At 40.4% G+C, this 19,603-nt stretch overlaps 1 protein-coding gene across 1 annotated transcript; it reads left to right on the plus strand.

The window, feature by feature from the left end:
• Positions 1-13,119: 13,119 nt before the first annotated feature.
• On the plus strand, positions 13,120-18,527 carry LOC129092044 (opsin-5-like). Its single transcript, XM_054599801.1, has 6 exons — positions 13,120-13,258; positions 14,249-14,454; positions 16,417-16,516; positions 17,520-17,624; positions 17,717-17,940; positions 18,072-18,527. Exons 1-6 carry the CDS (start codon positions 13,120-13,122, stop codon positions 18,525-18,527), a joined length of 1,230 nt encoding a protein of 409 aa, XP_054455776.1.
• Positions 18,528-19,603: the final 1,076 nt, after the last annotated feature.

The raw sequence follows: 19,603 nt of genomic DNA on the forward strand, positions 1-19,603 counted from the left end.
TTACCTCACAGATCTAGATAATTATACACATCCATTATTTACCTGATGTTTTGACCTGCTGATGGTTTCGATCACCAAGTGCTTTTGTGTACTTGTGCACATGCAAGAATGATAATTGGGAGAAGATTAGACAAATTTGGTGACTTTGTATAATAATGTTATTTTTAGATAGATCCATTTGCATTCATAGTTTGTAGATACAACTTCTTTTATTGTATTGGAAATCAGGAGACCTTATGAGTTGTTGTGTTGGCCCTTTAGAGTTTGAAATCATGTAATTGAGCAGAAATACAATAGCCTCCTACTTTCCTCATGCATAAATAAATACAATCATGAAAAAAAATGTCAGCTTCATTTTGTATCATGTACTAACTGTACATACGCAGATAATTACTTAACTGCTTGTTTTTTAAATCTTATTTTAGCACCCAAAGAGCAAATGCATCACATAGCTCTCTTTGAATAAATAAAAAGAGAATGCTTCATACAGTTTTTTCAACACATCCTCTCATCTGCAGGTAGATGGTGCTGCAGTTCTGTTTTCCACCACTCCTTCCTGTAGCTCAAACACCATCTAGAATCAGCCAATGCTTTGCCTGCAACCACTGATGTGTGGAATGCAGTTAAATACTAATATATAAAATAAATATTTTCTGCTGTGTTGAGTGATAGAGTAGATTAAGTTTGCAGTTTTTTGGTGTATCAGATATTTGCACTTGGGAGAAGCCTCTGGAGTTGTTGATAAGTAAAGTTACATTATGCAGCTCTGGGTTCAAGACCCCATAACAAGCCAACATCTAATAACAAGGCTACAGACTCAGCTCAGATGGGTCACCAGCTGCCAGGTCATGGCATGGCTTAGTAAATAGTTGAGGTCAGTCATAGAGCTTTATTTTAGTGCACTCCAAACTCTTCTAATGAAAAACAGAACTTCAATACCTCCTCTATCCCAAAGATCCTTCCTATGGTCAACTGGTGGTGTTGCCTGTGGTTTATGTGGCCCGGCAGCTGCGTCAACTGTCCCTGCAGATGTTTACAGACTCTGCATATGCCAACATTTTCTGTGTTTAATAAAGTTTGTCCTATGACTATCGTTTCCAAATCGTATGAGAAGAAATTAAAAAAGGAGTTCAACATGCAAAACACTCGCCCCAGAGCTGCAACCACACCTAGGTCTACTCTCTTTTCCTCAGGGGAGAGATGTTAGACGGTGTGTGTGTTTTTTAACTTGTCATGACTGAAGAGCTTCTTTCATGATGCCGGACAGGAATGAGAGTGTTAGGGTTTAGTCATCACCCTTTTTTCTCTGTTTGCTCTAAACTGAGAGCATCTGGCACAGTAAACAAATGGTCTTTATGGCGGACTAGTTGCAAGACATTTTAGTCATATTATTTTCCCACTCACATGTCGGAACATAAACTCAATGCCTGCCGGTGGCAAAATGAGCTAATCATCTCATATCAGCATTCTTACAAGTAATTACTTTAAAAATAACCTGTAATTACAGTAGAGAGCAATTATTATATGTACACGATGGGCTTTAAATTTTCAAGCTGACAGAAGACAAAGCATTATTGAGGTGGTTTAAACCTTGAGGATGATTGACAGCTTCCCTTTTTTTGGTTTGCGTGTCGGAAGCCTGCACCTCCACAGTGGCTCATTGATGCTTTGACCACTACATACACTCAAGGGAAAACAGAATAGGTGATCATTTGAAACCTCCAGTGAAATAGCACACCCTGTAGAGAGTAGAATAATAGTCAACACAATGAGGACCTCTGACTGACTGAGCAAACAGTGTGAATGTTTCTTCAAGTGGCCCTTTATGAAAACAGCATGTGGATGGGTGGAGGGTTTTGTTATAGTGAATGCACGTGTCTCACTTCAAAGCTGTTGGGATTATTCTTTGAGTCTGTAAAGGTATTAGTTATAACCCTGAAATAAATTGTCAATTGCTTAGCCTTACAGGCTTATATTAGTTGCTAAAAGACTGTGTGCAGCACTGACTGTGTGCAGCAACATGTCAGAGGGTGACTGTGAGCATGGCTATTTTTAAGAAAAGCCTGATTGTAAATTGTTGAACTGGTGGAAAGGGATTTCCTTTAAAATTTGGTATTTGGCCCTTTTATCACCCTTAGTTTGAAGATGTGGTTCAGGGCTTACACAGTGGAAAGCCTTCAGGGCTGAGTTTGTCCACTCTCTAGCACTGGCTGCTACTGTTCCACTAGCCTGAACACCCGATACATAACTTCATTTACCATGGGAGTGTTATCCTTCTCTCTCAGGGGAAGCTTCAAGCCGAGTCCAATCTTGTATCCAATGGCAACATCTGTCCTTTATGAGCAAATTTATTTTCCTTGCTTGCTGTTTATTTATGGTGTGTGTATCGTTGAGTGTGTGAGGGTGGAAATAGTGGGGTATATTCAAGCGCTTTGACTTGCCTACAGGTTAAATATTCTAAAATCTAAATGATGTCAGATAAGAAACATATGAATATTTGGAAGAGCTTCAATAAAGTAACATAAATTACACTTGGAAAATTATGCCATCCACTCTCAGTTCTAGACACAATGTATCATAGCTAAAATGAGAGGAACCAAGAGGAGATGTTAGTTTTTGCTGCCTGATTTGTATTTCATGGAAAGAGTTTACAGTAACCACCTTACTCTTAAATTTTCACGATAGCAGAATGATAGGTTGCGATAAGGTCAGTAATAGCTAGTGTTACAACCCAGCAGTCTAATTTGGGAGGTCAGCACCTTTTTACAAGGTGGGAAAGAGTTTGTGGAAAAACAACTTTGTCAAAAATGTTGGAGCATATGTAGATAAATGATCAATAAAGGGAGGGGATTATTTTAAGTTGCTGGGAATTTGCGATAAGTGTTTTTGTTTTTTTTAAAGGAAAACCTCCAAGAGTGAATTTGTCAATGTCTGCGTGCCTTTGAGTGAACCAAGTTAAGCTTGTGTATTTCCTCTCCCACTGCAGCCTGCAGCCACAAAGCTGTAAAAGGCCGGGATGGACAGAGGGCAGCCAAACTCATGCAGTCATGACCACACATGACCTGCAAAGCCATTACTCTCAGTCACCTCTGAGGTGATCGGGGGAAAAAACCTTTTCTTCGACTTCATAGAAACTGTGCAAATGTACGAGACTTGATTTTAGTCAGTGCAGCTTGTTAGAATAAACTCTAAATAGGTCTGTTTTTAGTCTCACATCCAGGTGGCCCTCTGGACAAAAAATCAAATAGGAATAATGGAAGAGAATATTTAGGTCTTAGTGTGGACAAATATCCTCCCCAGATGATGCTCAGGATACATAATGGCCCTGGACTGAGGACATGTTGAGACGTGGGTTTGACGCAGGGAGTGGCTGAGAGACGATGCTGAGGGAGCAGTGCACTGTTGAGGTGAGCTGCAGGCTGCCCCGAGGTGCATTCTTTCAGCTTCTGTGCAGCCAAAACTTGATGAAAAGTGAAAGTGCAGTGAGGACTGAGCATTTTGCACTCGGTCTGTCTGTCATCCTGTTTTTCCCACCTTTCTTGTCCTCCACTTTTTATCCCTTTGTTGCCCTTCCCTGGGGTCATTCATGTGAGGACAGGAGTGATGGCTCAGCTCCACCTCTGACCACCTTGTCTATGTACGTTGAGTTCATAATGACCGTCAGAGGATCCTGGAAACACTGCTGGTCATACAACTTCTGCATGGTGGGCAGGTCCCATTTAGTGATGTACGGGGCCTTGCGCAACTCCTTCTCCAGTGCCTTGCTGTCCATTCTGGTGCAGCTGGCATACCAGATAATGAAGCGAAATGTCAGGAAGTTATATTATAGTATGATGAATTATTTTTTTAAATCATAGTATAGAATATTGAAAAGTCATAGTATACTTTGTCAAAAAACCTCATAAAACAGTCATATTATAGCATGTCCAAAAAGTCATAAAAAGTCATATAGTATGACGAAAAAAGTCATATAAAAGTAATAGTTTAGAATGTCGATAAAAGTCATAGTATTGTTTGTCTAAGTCATAAAAAAGTCATGGTTTGGCATGTCGATAACATTCATGAAAAAGTCATAGTTGTCTCTTGTGAAATTATTTTTTGCAAATTTCCCCGCTGCGGGACTAATAAAGGATTATCTTATCTTATCTTATCTTATTTTGCTGAGAAGCTCCAATAAACAGTGCATGTAAAAAGACATATGATATAATACAATAAAAAACAAACAACAAAAACAAACAATAAAGATGCATATTGTACAGGGGTTTGGATTTCACTTTGTATTTGTGTATGTAAGTTATTTATTTAATACTCTTATGGACAGAAGAAGGTGTTCCCCAGTCCGAGGGTAGCAGGGAGAACAGGCTGTTGTTTATGTACATTGAGTCCATAATGACCCTCAGAGGATCCCGGAAACACTGCCGGTCATACAGCTTCTGCATGGTGGGCAGGTCACATCTAGTGATTCTCCAGTGACTTTGTGTACATGTTGCAGCAGCTGCTATACCAGATGATGAAGCAAAACGTCAGGAAGCTCTCTATAGTATGGTATGTTGAAAAAAGTAATAAAAAAGTCATAGTATAGTATGGTACTTCAAAAAAAAAAGGATGTTTTATTATGCCAAAAGAAATTCCCTATATGGTGTGTCAAATAAGTCATACAAAACATGAGTACAAGTAATTTAAAAAGGTTAAGGTATAGTGTGTCCAAAAATCATGAAGTCAAATGTATGTCAAAAAAAGTTGGAATATAGTATGTCAAAAAAAATCCATAGTATAGTAAGGAGAAAAGTGTAGTAGGATAGAATGGTATAGATTTTCTTTTTTAAGTTTTAAAATTAATATATTTAGATATCTGGTCTTCAAAGTCTTTCAAACCACCTGAATAGTTCAAGATGTCAGATTTCCCTCTAGTTCTCGTGGCAGAATATTGTTTATTTGTCACGGATTGTGGTGTGGACCCAAACGCAGAACAACCAGGAGACAGATAAAGTTCTGGAGCTTTATTCAAAGCTGAGAACTCAGCAGACAGACAGGCAGGACATGACTCACAGAGGGAAACAGGCAGGGGATCAGGCAGACGGAAATCAGAGGAAGCGGAGGCTAAACTCGGGGTCGGGGACAGAAGGCTGAGTCGTTGACCGGGGCACAGGCAAGGCAGGGAAGTCCAGACAGGCAGGGTCGGCAACGGGAAATCAGTCCATGGGAAATTGCTGGAACAAACAAGGGAGCACAGGAGACACAAGGGCAAGGGAAAACACATGAAACACAAGGAATAACCAGAGACATGGCCATGGCCATGACATTATTTTCTTGGAGCTCAGCTTTTAGTCAAACAGAGACATGAACACCGGATGGGCGACCCAAGAGAGTTTAAGTTGTTGGGGCAAACAGAACACATTTTTGTTTTCACATTAATGACAACAGATAAACTGCAAGCTTTGAGTGGAAGGTCAGGATTTGATCCCTCAGTTAAACATACATGTCATGTTCTAGAACAGTATGTTGAAAAAAAATCATAATTTGGTTTTATGTCCAGTTCAAAGAACAGATCAAATAGCCTGGCACACGCAAAGGGTTAACTATAATAAAAGCACTTTTTTTTAAAGTAAGTTTGAATTAGCTCAGGGAAGTTAACAAAAAAAAAAAAATTCTAACAAAAGGACACTGGCAGGAAGATACTGCCAAATCAACTGAGGTAATAATAATACTGAGAAATAAGTAATAACAAAACTGTTAAAGTATATAAAGCAAATCAAAAGCATTGTTATTTTTCTTTTTTTGTCAATACTACTAACAGAAACACGTTCTGTGTGTTGATAATCCTAATATACCATATATGCTTTGGTGGGGACAAAAAGAACAGTCAGCGCTGTCTTGCTGTTGTCTTGAAACAGGGCTCCCAGCTATCCGGGATGCTCTCACTTTCTTTTAAACTTGTCCTCTGGGGTTTGCATGTTTTCACTGAGCACAACCATTCTTGCGATGCGCCGACACACATTCAAATTGATGTATTTTTGTATGGAGCTCCAACTTTTTACATTGTTCATTCCCTCATTATAGCAGCCAATTTGTGATCACCGGTAGATTTCATGTGCACATGTTTATAATAGTTCATATAACATACTGTGTTCTTAAGCATTTGATAACACATTAGTTTCCTTTTGTGCTGTACATCACAATCTATAAAACAAGACATCCTGGTGAAATGAGCCAACTGAGAGGTTAAGTTTCATCATGATGTTTTTAAGCAGACTGTCCTGGCCACACGCCAAGGAAGAGGCCTGGAGCTCTTTCATCTCTCTGTCCTACAGGATCTCAGAGTGTCTCACAGCACCACTCAAATTATACATTTTGTGGTGTGTGTTTTTTGTATTCTTTACTTTGTGGTACATTGTGTCACTTTATGCCTCTGTGGGGTAACTTCAAGTGATTAAATATATTTAATACAAACATATTGATATTTGGTTTGTGGAATGAACTCTGTAGTTTGTGTTACCGGGAATGGCTGCCATGATAATAAATCTCACCCCTGTATAAGGCTCTGTGCTTGAGTCTGGGACTTGAAACTGGACTTATTGTCTAGGAGGATCACACCTTGACCTCTGTCACATGACCTGTAAAACAGAGGTCCTTCTTATCACAGCATCAGACCACGAGGTGTCCGCAGGGGGATGGGACGAGGAACGGGGTCACTCCGAGTCGTCATTAATCTATCACATCATCTTTCACAGTGATTCTCAATTGAATTTTGGGGCACAGTTAACAAATACTGTGTTAAGAGGCAAACTGAACTTTAAACATACAGCATATGCCACTGAGGATAAATGTGTAAGGGCTGAATCACAGGAAAAGCTGCATCTGAAAACTACTTTCAAACTGATGCCATTTTGACTACCTCTTGTGGAACAGGAAGAAAACCTGTAAATGATTGCAGTGATTATTAGATGTCTTAGTTGGTGATTTTGATATATCATAGGGTAGCGCAGCACCAAGGGATATAAAGTTTAATGTGCACCATTGCAGCATCCTGCGTAAATCCCTGTGTAATTAAAGTAAAGTGTGAATTTACCTCTGCAATGTGCCCAGTGGTACTACTGATAACTGCCACCGTATTGCAGTAATCCAAGCCTGGCAGCCAGAGAGCTTGTTGCCACAGTGAGAGATGTATTTAAAGATCTTGAAAGAGAATTAATAAGCATAAATGAAGAGCAAGTGTGTCCGAAGTGGCTGCTTGTGATTGAGGATATTCATAACACTGAACAACATTTTGACAATCTGTAGAAAAGTCGCTTAATGAATCTACAGCAAATTATCACCTGAGACTTCAGCTTCTCTCAACTTTATGGAGCTTTGTAGTGAGTTCTAGCTAATCGTTTAGCTCTCTGGACCATAACTTTAGTGTTTTGGCCACATGTGGCTGTTTTCAGAGAGAAGCTCTAAGTACCCACAGTACACTACCTGCTCAGCAACAAAAGGCACACAGTAATAATTTGCATGGCTGGCGGACATAGAAGTGCTTTTAGCTGCTAAAGAGCCAGATGTATTTCCCTCAGGAGTTGGTAGGGACCAAAGAAAAAGCGGAACGAGAGCAAAAATTGACTTACTTAATTTTTATTACGAACTGTGATCAGATTAATAACTGGGCTGACATAACACCAGGAGGCATTATTTATGCGACATATGCCACTGGGATCCTCAAAGGATGAGTGAATTTATAGTATCCCTCCACCCTAGTGGACAGTGAAGGACAGAAGAGTGTCTATTTGGTCTGTTGGCTCATCTGTTCTATCAGCTGCAGACACTGTTAACATACAATACCATGTGGCTGGTATTTTAAGTGGAAGCCCGGATCTTGCCAGGTGTTCTACAGCTGGGCGTTGAAGGTTTAAGTGAGTCACTATACAAACCGTCTGTTATGTTGACCAGGTGGTCCTTGAAGCTTTTCTTTTTAAGTGAGACCAACCTTCACATATGGAAATGAACCAGAGAAAGTAGCTGAACATAATTTGTTTCCTTACATCCATGTAGTCTACTGTGCGCATCTATCCAGCTACAATTATGCACATTTATTACCTGTCCTCATTGCACCTCACCCATACATATTTCTCATGTACATCCTGTTTATATGCTGCGTATCATAGATTATTTCTACCTGGGGATCAGCTGACCATTGTGTGATCAATAAAAATAAATCTTAATGTATTGGGGTTTCCATGACGATAACACTACCAGACGATAACACTGGTTTTCATGTTTCATTTGCATTTGCTCCTAGACATGTTAGTCTTAAGAACGAACACTTAAGAAGAATAGTTTGTGTAATGTGTAAATTACTTTTTATTGGCATGACTAGGGTTATTTAGTTGTTTTAGTGCTCTCACATTTCTATAATGCTCTACATCCTCTAAATATTGAGAACTATATCTGAAATTCACTAATTGATAACCGAAGGCTTTGAAGGGGCCACATTCACCACGCGGTCAGAAGGTCAGTTTAAAAATGTTTGGTTCCCTTTTAATTAGGCTCAAACAGGCATGAGACATGGGTCATCAGAGTGTCATCTTTAAGGATAACAAGTTCTTGCTGAGGGAGAGGATAATGGTGCGGCCCATGAAGCTTTTATCGCACAAGGGTCAACTCAGTGACCCTGATGGGGCGTCAGGACAGCTGAGAACATCAATGTTGTTAACGGGGTCACGCCTTTTTAAGGAGATTCGAAATGCTTGTTTGATATGACTTTGATCCTGACTGACAGTTTCAAGAGTGTTTACCCCTTTCTGCCATCGACTGAGGCGCCCATGTGTTACAACACATCAGGTTGAGGGACAGGTGGGCTCCCCAGAGATCTGCAGTGTGATATGTTGTCAGTTGGTCAGGCTCTTGCAGCTGTAGCTCCCTTAGAGGAGCGAGGTCACTAATCTCCTCAATACTAAGGAGGCCAGAGGAAAAAATCCAGGGTTCAGTGTCCGAGCACAAAAACTCTCACTCAGACCAAGGAGGCGGATGCAAAAAGCTGTGCAAAAATCTGTACTCTCTCCACTGTGTCAAGCACGGCTGCTGACTACTCTAGGTATTCATCAGTGGGAGCAGAAGCCACAGTCTGTCAGACATTAAACGTAGGCCATGCAGAAAGGATGTCAATTACAGATCCGTGGAAATCTCTGAAGGTATGATTGTGCGCTTTAGTTCTCCTTTGGAAAATATCCCTGTTTTCTGCATCTGATTTTGTCCGTATCCAAACAGGATGTAGAGTTTATTTTGCAAATAAGCATTTTTGCATCCCTATTTTGACAAAATATCCCCTCGTGTCAAAACTGATGTGCAGACCCCATGGGGAATGGTTTGTTTTCAACCCTATCCTACTACGCATAACTTACCTGCTTAAACAAACTCTCTGGAGGAGAAATTGTAAACTGGACGCAGTGCCCAAAAAAATGTTTGCATGTGGTCCAGAGCCAAAGTTCTTGAACCACAAAACCAATCCACATCGCTCATTGGGCTTTACACAGAGCCTGTGTTCACTACTTGTTTTTAAATGCATACTGAACCATTCATCTATTATTTTCCTATGGGGTTTATCATGGGGTATTATGCAGAAGCATGCCAGGCAACAGTGCAGGTCCTTTCTACTGAATATTGCAGATAAAACTAATGACTCCAAGTGTTCTTTTCCTGTGTTGAAGTTCAACATGACAGCAAAACAAAAGCTCTGTAAAACCATGCACTTGATTTTAAGTTATTATATTTTAAGCAGTAACTTCTTGCCTTGTCAAGGCAGAGAAATGTTAAGGTGCAGGGGAAAGAGAAAAACAGTCCAGTCTTTGTACCTATGGTAAAGTCACTGCATGAACTGTGCGCTTCACTGAGGAATTTTACAAACTTTTCACTAACGAGGAGTATTTCACAAATATCAGAGCAATGATTCTCTAAAGTGGTGTTATCACACTTTCCAGGTCTTACCTCACATATTAAGTCTAATGTTCCAAATGATATCTTGTGACTTAATAGCTCAAAGGAATTTAGACTTTCCTCTACTTTTCATCTATAAAAACATGTATGTGTTGTATTAATGCATCATCTAGCTTACACGGTAACGTGAAGAGTTGGGGCCACTTCTAAGATCTGATATTACTCCTATGAGATTCAAACCCTTTGAGTAGGAGGTGGGAACATGCTGTGGGCAGGCAAAAGTGGTTTACAGGGTTTTGTTACTGGACCTATGCCATCTTCACCTGCAAGCCAGCAGTCTTTAAAACATTATTTTTTCCTTTTTTCTTTTTCTTTAAATGAATTCATCTTATCCGTCTACTTGTGTTAAGCTGCTTTGTATGTTAAGAGGTCACAGGTCCACTCGCCTCTGTAGTTAAAAAATAGGCCGGATTTTGACAAACCTTCTTTAACAAACTTTGTCACAAATTGCCTTTTGACAACTGTAGGCCAAAATCATTCGTCTTTAAATAGCTGTGAACTAAAAGGCAGTACAGAAATTTCTACCGCTGTGAAGGACAAACTTTGCCAATATCATGCACAGATTGCCCCCAAAAATGACAGGCAAGCCATTTACCTCCACACTGTGTGGAGCCTTCATACAAGCAGTCCCTGTGTGTCTCCTTTAGTGACAGGGAGAGAGAAAGTGTGTAGACCATTTTAAGCAGATCCTGTATTGGTCTCTTGACCTGGTGTATGTCCTCTGTGAAGAGAGGCTTTGTTGCCCTCAGACAGCTCGCATGCTCTAACACACACCTTCATAATAGTATCTGTGTCTGTGAGTTTCCGTTTGGAAAATTGTGAGCTTTTAACCTCACATCCCAGGCTTCGCTCGACACACAGAAGGAGAGTAATCATCATAAGCCTAATGATACAGTGGCCCACTGTGGCTGAACTGTGACCGCCAAGCTTCACACACATGTGCCAAAGCAGCTAACCAATCTTGATATCATCGTGTAAAATGCTAACACCTGAGCATTGCACAGCGTACAGTACATGTTACTGCTTAGTTCTTAGCTTGTGTAAAAAATGTAAAAGGATAGATATTTGCCGGAAAACAGAGCATAAATGTCGGCACAACTGTGGTCCCATCTTAACACACATTTGTCACACGTCTGCTGTTGACAATCACAGATTCTTTTTTTGTCCTTAGCACCTGCTGAATGCAGGTTCCTGCTTCGCCTTTGAACTGTTATTTAAGCAGCAGCATAATCTCAGTAGCAACTGTCCTCAACAGTGATGGCACGAAAGTCGCTGATATAAAGACTATAATAAGACTTGTCATGCAGCAAAGACTCACACCTCATCATCTGGCACTGTGCATTGTACTGTGCGGTTTCTGTACGATGCCTCCCACAACCATTATCACATTATCCACTTTGACCAGAAGACTCATACCACAGAGGCATCAGAAAAATCTCTCTGGGCTGCATACAAAGGGGATCACTGCAGAGCCAAAGCCGTGTCGAGTGGCGTCTCTGGGTGGTGGTGAGCGATGACTGAGTTTAGTGTTTGCAGTTGTGACAGTCGGGGTCAGAGGTTCACTTTCCCCTCAGCTCCGTCACTCTCTCCGGACTGGCCTTCAGAGGCTCAAAGAAAAGGTTTGATGAGGAGGACTCGGAAGCACCAAGGCATCTGGCAGCAGCGGCGGCCCTTCCCTCCACATCCTGAGGGCCAGCAGAGCTGCTCTGTGGCGTCCAGAGGAGGAAAACAAGGTGCACACTGTGATCTGAACACAGACTGAGGGGGGGGCGGTTCAGGTTACCCCTTCTGTAGGTGTGTTGCCACAGAGGAGTCACTGTGAAGAGGAGAAGGGTGGAGGAGGGGAGATGTGGTGCAATTGTAAGTTTACACACAACAAAAGGGTTTAAATCAATAAAATTGAATCAGTATGCCTTAGTGAAATCCCCAAACTATATACTGTAAATCATATGGGAGGATTCCTCACAAACTTTAAGTGCCAGATGTTCTCACACTGAAAAATGTCCCCGCTGCGGGACTAATAAAGGATTATCTTATAGTTTATATGATATTTCTGGCCTTATGTACACTTAGATGAATATGCTCTGCTGCTGAGTCATCACCTGCACGACCCTTGTGAAGAGGAGATGCTATTTAGTGAACATTGGCGCAGGACTCAAAGTGCAAAGGGACTTTTTAAACGGTAAAGATGACGTAAATTGTTACCAGACTGTACAGCTTGTTCACCAACACTGTTACACACTGCCTCCAGATAATATAAAGTGACAAGATGTTTCTACATGTTGGTCTGTAGTGCCTTCATTTGGACAAACAGTATTGGTAAAGTTTGGAATAAACATTTAGTGAAATGCGCCTCTTGGCTTTCTTGCAGAGAGTTAAAAGAGAAAATCAACTCTGCTCTTATATCTGTACAGTGTGAAACTGTCTCCAGTCCTTTTGTTAAGCTAAGCTAAGTAAAGCTAAGCTAACTGGCTTCTCGCTTTAGCTTAATATTACCATATTTATTAAAATGATTTTAGTAACCCAAGTTGCCTATATCAATACTTAGTTAGCTGATGTTAAGCCTAGCTATTGCAAGAGAGAAAATGAGTGAATAACTTTTCTTCATTAATGTTTTTTTTTACTTTAACACCCTAAGAATGTTACAAATGTGTTTAGCTAAGAATTGCACATACTGTGTAACTTTAAACCTTGTTCTTGAGGGAAATTTCATCATCCAACTTCCAAGTTTGCTGCTAAACACAATTGCATTCACATGCAAATATTCTTGGAAGTCTAAATGATTAACAATCACAAAGAAGGTCAATTTGTAATTGGATAAATAGTTAAAGCGGGTGTCTTTGTGTGAGATTAGTCTTAGAGGAAACCCCTCCAAAAGAATTCCAGGGGTTGACTAGACATTTCCCCTTTGGCTTAGATTTTCACCCAAAATCTCTATCTGCTTAGTTGCTAAGAAATAGACAGGATTACAGGTGTAATCATTCGGACATTGAGTGGTGAGGTATTAGTGACTGCGTCTAAGCTGGATTTAAAATGAACTGACCGGTCATTCCCATTGGTGTATCACAGTTGTGTCTACTGAAAGCATAGGAGAGCAGAGCTACTGTTGAAGTCATCTAGGATTCATGCCTTAGCATCAAAACTCAGGCCATGGAAATAACTTTGAAGGATTTTCCTGTGAAGGTTGTGAATATTCCATGGAGGAATAATAACCTCAGTAATCTGAATACAGACCCCCCTCTGTCAGAACAAGGAGAAACCTTCATTGGAGTCTATCTGTTAGTGTTGGGTAAGTCAACCATCTTATACTGGACTGTTGAAAACATTATCCATTGGGCATCATAATGTGGATGAAACAACAAACAAAAACAACTGTTGTTCCTCATGATTCTAGAGTCCTGTGTACCGTTGACACAGACAGTTTGGTCGGTGTTGGTGGGAAATAATGCAGTCGGGGGATTTTGAGTAACACAGACAGAGTTATAAAAAGACAAGAGATCACCTGGCTTTTTCCACTGTTATCTAACTAAAGAGTAGTAATGCTACTCTGGTCTCTGTTCTATAATTAGTAAATTTTACTTAGTAGTTTAGCAGCTGACACAATGATAATGGTCAGGAACTAGGAACACGGTACTCTGCTTTACTTAACTCTACTGAATAAAGCACTATTTAAATGTGTTCTATTATGCTATGCTGTAGTGCACTCTCCTCTCATATACCCCACTCTATTGAGTCTACTTTGCTGTACTATCCACTCTATTATATTCTACTATATTTCTACTAAACTACACTATACAACACTAAACGCCACTATACTATGCTATGCTATACTAAACTTTAAAACTATGTTGTTATAATTCCAGGTGATACAACAATACTCTACTATTCTGTTTTATAATGATATACTAAGCTATACTACATTTTCGTGATGTTTGTACACTTTATATAGTGTGATATACTACAAATATATTACTATACTATAACTCTACTCTTTTGTACTTTACTATACCGTCAATATACCCAAATGTGCTACTATACTACACTGTACTCTACACAACTCTACTCTGTTCTACAATTTTTTATTTAATTTTACTATATTATAAAATAATTTGATCCACGTGTTTACTCTATACAAATCTACTACTATACTTGATTATACTATGATATCCACAACCCTACTCTGTTCTACTCTTTTCTAATCTAATCAACTTTTCTATACCGAACCATATGTGGATCACTAAATATTCACTGAATATGCTTTTTATTCGCTTCTCTGTAGGATGGCTGTCCTGGTTTGGAAACAGTTTAGTGATGTTTGTCCTGTACAGACAGCGAGCCTCGCTTCAGTCTACCGATTTCCTCACTTTAAATCTTGCCATCTCTGATGCGAGCATCTCCATATTTGGCTATTCCAGAGGGATCCTGGAAATTTTCAATATCTTCAAGGATGATGGGTATTTAATCACCTGGATCTGGACCTGTCAGGTAAAAGCCACATTAAGACAATACTTGATTTAAGGATTTAAATTTAAAAGAGTAACTTATTATTTTAATATATATTTGCATTTCCCACCCAATTTTAAATTGCTTTGCCATTTGCAGCATTAACAGTTAGTCATCCAAGGAATGTTGGTTTGAAATGGCCCAATTAATGAGGTACATTAAAATAATCTGTTGAAGTCTTACAGTAAAGTGTGTGTGTGTGTGTGTGTGTGTGTGTGTGTGTGTGTGTGTGTGTGTGTGTGTGTGTGTGTGTGTGTGTGTGTGTGTGTGTGTGTGTGTGTGTGTGTGTGTGTGTGTGTGTGTGTGTATTGGATTATGCTAGTAGCCATGTGGGCTGGAGGTTAAATCTATAATAAGATTACAACTGTGGAGGCCTTTAAATGGGGAAACTCGTTGAGCAGCATGGCACCTGTCAACAACCAAACACGAAACAAATAAGAACTGCAGACACGATTGCATGATTTGATCACATGCTCTTATGTTACTGAACAGATGAGATGTTGTGTGTAATTTCTAAGAATCTCTATGTTTTTCTTCTCCCACAGTCTCCGCTTGAAATGAAATAGTTGTCATACTTTAGCTTGGAATTCGTCCAGGGTATTTTTCTTGCTCAAGGCTCTAGCTGTGGATATAAGTGAGTGACTAAAACAAGCAGGTGTAACCAGAACACTTCCAGTTTCAGGAGTGTAAACCCCAAAACCCGGGTGAGATAGATATTGTTAATAAATATCTGCTTCTCTTAAGCTTCAGTACAGCCACTGAAATGATCTCATCTCTCAGGCATCCAATCTCAAGTTTTCAGGTGAAGGAGAAATATTGGTATAGCAGCGGTACGCCCCTCTCATTTAACCTTCCCCCGGGAGAGTTGAGCTGAGTGAGGGAGTGGCAGAAGTAAATAAGGGGAAAGTAAGAGGAGACAGAAATAGAGGAGGGAAGAAACAGTAAGGTGAAGCAGACAGGCATGTGAGAAGCATTAGCAGCTTACTGCATGGAGCATGATCGGACATGAGCAGTTGCAAGCTGGGCCAGATCCCAGCATTTTACACCCTCTGGGTTAGGAGAATATTGAATATTACACAGCCTTATGGGCCCCTTTCATGTTGCAAAGGGGAATACAGGGAATGGATTTTCAAAGCAGTGTACAAGGCTTATAAACATTTTTAAGACATTACCTTTCTGATACTTGTTCTGTGATCCAACATCGTTCTCATAAGCCAAAACACCAGAATGAACCGCTATACTGTGAGATGATCTGGGAGGATTACATTTAAAGAAGCTACTGTCCTAAATTAGGACAGTAGCTATTAATAGTATTACATTTGCTGAATGAAAATCACACTGATTCAGACTTTGCCAGTCAAGTAATCTGCCAAATGCGAGGGCGAAAAAACGTGATGACCGATAGTAATAGGATTACGACTAAGGAAGATCAAGAGAGCAATCAGTAATGGACCTTAAGTGATCCATGTCACCTGGAATTGGCACAGCAAGGAGCTGGGTGTCGCACAGTTGGAGCCAGACTGAAACACAGTAGCATAATTCCCTTTAAGGGGAACTGTGATTAAAAGATCATCTTCTCAAACAATGGACTGAATGCTAAAAAGCTTCAAGGTTTAATGCATTTGGCTGTCATTGAATTGTTTTCTCCACCAGATTTTTGTAGAAAAATCAAGGTGAAATCTATTATCAGCCATTACGAAATTCCCAAATGCTGATCGTGCAAGTTAAAAAGCCAGCAGCTCACATCATAGGAAATGCTCTGGGTCTGGAACATATTGGCTAAAAGACAGGAAGTGCCCTTTAGCTGTATCGTATCAGTCCAAAGCCAAACAAACTCAACAACAAAGGTCTGGAACTATTGGGCAGGCAATGGATCTAAGCCCTGAGGCTTAAAAGACCATTCAATGACATATTTTACAAACCCATCTCTCTGTTTTTTTCCAGGTAGACGGTTTCTTCACTTTGCTCTTCGGCCTTGCAAGCATCAACACATTGACCGTTATCAGCGTCACCAGATACATCAAGGGATGTCACCCAAACAAAGGTGAGATCTAACCTCTCTGGATTCAACCGAGCAAACCTAAAGAAAGCTTCAGACCAGCGTCTTTGCCCACCTCACATTCCAGGAGATCTTATCTTATGGAAAAGTGTGCTTTTCAGTGCAAATAAAACCTTATTACCGACTTCAGCGGTGGAAATTACTACCACTTGTCTCAAGCAATTTAATTTACATCCAACATGTCATTAAGTTAATTTGAGGTGACATTTTCTATTTTAGGGTGTAAGCGATGCTGAAGAATGTCTTAATTATATGGACATTAGGTTGAGAAACTACCTCTGTTGTCAGCATGCGTAAGAGCTTTCACTGTGTTTGTGGCTGATCATAAAATGTGTGTGTTTTTGTTTTTTACATCGGTGGTCAGACTATGAACATGTGTGGTACATGTGGGATATCATCAAATGTAGTATGTGCCAGAATGCAGCTGCAACTACTGCGAACAACAACAGACAGTGATGTAGATCAGAAAAATAAAAAAATCCAACATGATTTTAGGTGCAAATCAAAAAGAATTAAGGCCAAGTAAACTTGCAGGAACCCAAGCATAAATACAAGGTAATTCAGACTAAGAGAGCTGAGTATCACATAGCAACATAGAAACTGTGCTCTGCCAATCATCTGTCACAAACTGTACTGTTCCTCTTGCGGTATATTGACATAAGATGTGACTGCTGCTCAGAAATTGATTTTCTTTTTGCCCTGAACACAAAGCTATGCGTACTTTGTCAACAGAAGTTCTTTTCAGTCGCAGATGTTTGCAAAGGCTGTTAATACAAGAAAAGAGCTCATTGTTCAATAAATGTCAAAGTCTTGACATTCATAACAAGTCAAGAATGCTGCATCTTCAAGTGCCTCTCACTTTTTCTGCCCTGTGTTCGCCAAAGTCATGACATTTAACCATTTTTTTAAGTGCAGACAATCACAATATCTGTTCCATAACCTGGGAATATTATGTTGTATTCATGTTCCTTGTTGTGTGTTTCCGCAGCTTACTGTATCAGCCTTAACACCATTGCCGTATCGCTCATCTGCATTTGGACAGGAGCAATGTTTTGGTCTGTTGCTCCACTGCTGGGCTGGGGCAGCTTCACCGGTCTGGTCTCACACACTAACCTAACAGAAGAAAAGAGTACACGACTTGATTTTAGAAGCATAGATCTGACCGCTGTGTCTTCTGTTTCTTAGATCGAGGTTATGGCACCTGTGAGGTGGACTGGTCCAAAGCCAATTACTCCACCATCCACAAGTCCTACATAATCTCCATCCTCATCTTCTGCTTTTTCATCCCTGTGATGATCATGCTCTTCTCCTACGTCTCCATTATCAACACAGTGAAAAGCACGAATGCCATGTCAGCTGATGGTTTCCTCAGCACCCGTCAAAGGAAGGTGGAGAGAGATGTCACAAGGGTAGGAAAAATATAAAGTTTGTTTCTGAGGTTATTTAATGAGAGACTTGAAATGGAAGTGCTCAAAAATGCCCTGTCTGTAATAAACCTCCTCTCACGGTATTCCAATTGTTCCCTTATGTTCCTCTACAGATTTCCATTGTAATCTGCACAGCTTTCATCATGGCCTGGTCCCCATATGCAGTGGTGTCTATGTGGTCAGCCTGGGGCTTCCATGTGCCAAGCACAACCAGCATCATCACCCGTCTCTTCGCCAAGTCTGCCAGCTTCTACAACCCGCTCATTTACTTCGGCATGAGCTCCAAGTTTCGCAAGGACGTGTCTGTGCTGCTGCCGTGCACGCGAGAACGCAAGGAGGTGGTGCATCTGCAACACTTTAAAAACATTAAACCCATGGCCGAGGTCCCGCCCCCACCTGCACCACTTCCTGTCCAGAAGCTGGAGGCGAAATACGCCCCATCCAAACCAGACAGCGACTCAGGAGTCAACAGCACTCCTCAGACTCCTCCAACTGACCCACAGGGGGTCTTGTACAGTGACCTGCCCTCACACATTGAAACATCAGAGTACTGGTGTGACAGGCTCTGAGGACCAATGCTTCAATTACAAGGGGAGATTGAGAATATTTTGTAAGTTTTGGTCTTACCTGTGTTAATAAAATGTATGTGTTACCAATGTTATTATTTGCTTTTTTTAAACGATAATTCAAATTATTCAATCCAAATTGGTTACAGCGACATATAGCACAGAGCAACGCCTAACTGATTTACCTGGATCTTCTCTGAATATCTGCAGCTGATGGTATTTGCAGTCAGTAATGTAGTGAGACAGGTGTAAGATAACATCTGGAAACACTGAACTGCCCTCAGCTCATCTGTGCATAAGATGGAACAAAATTCTACCATTTCTCCACCTGCCCCTGAGGGCACTCATGCCATCAGATCTCCCATATATATATATATATATATATATATATTAATCGTTCCCTGATATATGCCAAACTTTACTTTTGTCATTATTTTACATCCCCATTCACTGAAAGATCTTTTCTGGTGCTCTGGTGGGGCTCTATTTTTACAGAAATCGTAAGAATCCTCCACTGTTCCATGGGTGCGGTGGACGTATTTCTGCTGACAAGCTTTCTAACTCATGGCACTGTTGAAAGAGAAATGAGTCACCCTGAAACAACACCTGATCTTTTTTTCTAGCAACATCAAGGCAATTATCTACTTGAGCCATGAAGGCTTAATCTTTAATAAGAAAAAAAAGTTCCCTAAGGGGTTTCTGCAAATACCATAATCACACGCACAATGAGATCTTTTACAGCAGCCTTTAAGACCTTTAAATCAAAACGGTAATCAGCTTCAAAATAACTATCCATATAGTGTATAATAGCTGCAGCTTGTGTGCCAATCTGCATAGACTAACAGTGTGTGTGTGTGTGTGTGTGTGTGTGTGTGTGTGTGTGTGTGTGTGTGTGTGTGTGTGTGTGTGTGTGTGTGTGTGTGTGTGTGTGTGTTTGTGTGTGTGTTTTTGGGGCTGTGGGGGTGCAAATTTACTGTAGACCACAGCAGCAGACAAAAGCCACAAAACCCAAAGTGACTGTGGATGTGACTTGAAGTGTCTGTTTCTTAAACAGGTGTGTATTGGTCTATTTGGTGGAG

This window comes from Anoplopoma fimbria, chromosome 6, assembly GCF_027596085.1.
Source record: "Anoplopoma fimbria isolate UVic2021 breed Golden Eagle Sablefish chromosome 6, Afim_UVic_2022, whole genome shotgun sequence".
NCBI classification, from domain to species: Eukaryota; Metazoa; Chordata; class Actinopteri; order Perciformes; family Anoplopomatidae; genus Anoplopoma; species Anoplopoma fimbria.

Excerpts from the sequence above, each read along its gene's own strand:
- LOC129092044 (XM_054599801.1), top strand. The coding sequence starts at position 13,120 with ATGGAAATAACTTTGAAGGATTTTCCTGTGAAGGTTGTGAATATTCCA. Across the intron at positions 16,517-17,519 it reads GGGATGTCACCCAAACAAAG|CTTACTGTATCAGCCTTAAC; the intron begins GTGAGATCTAAC and ends GTGTTTCCGCAG. Across the intron at positions 17,625-17,716 it reads GGGCTGGGGCAGCTTCACCG|ATCGAGGTTATGGCACCTGT; the intron begins GTCTGGTCTCAC and ends TCTGTTTCTTAG.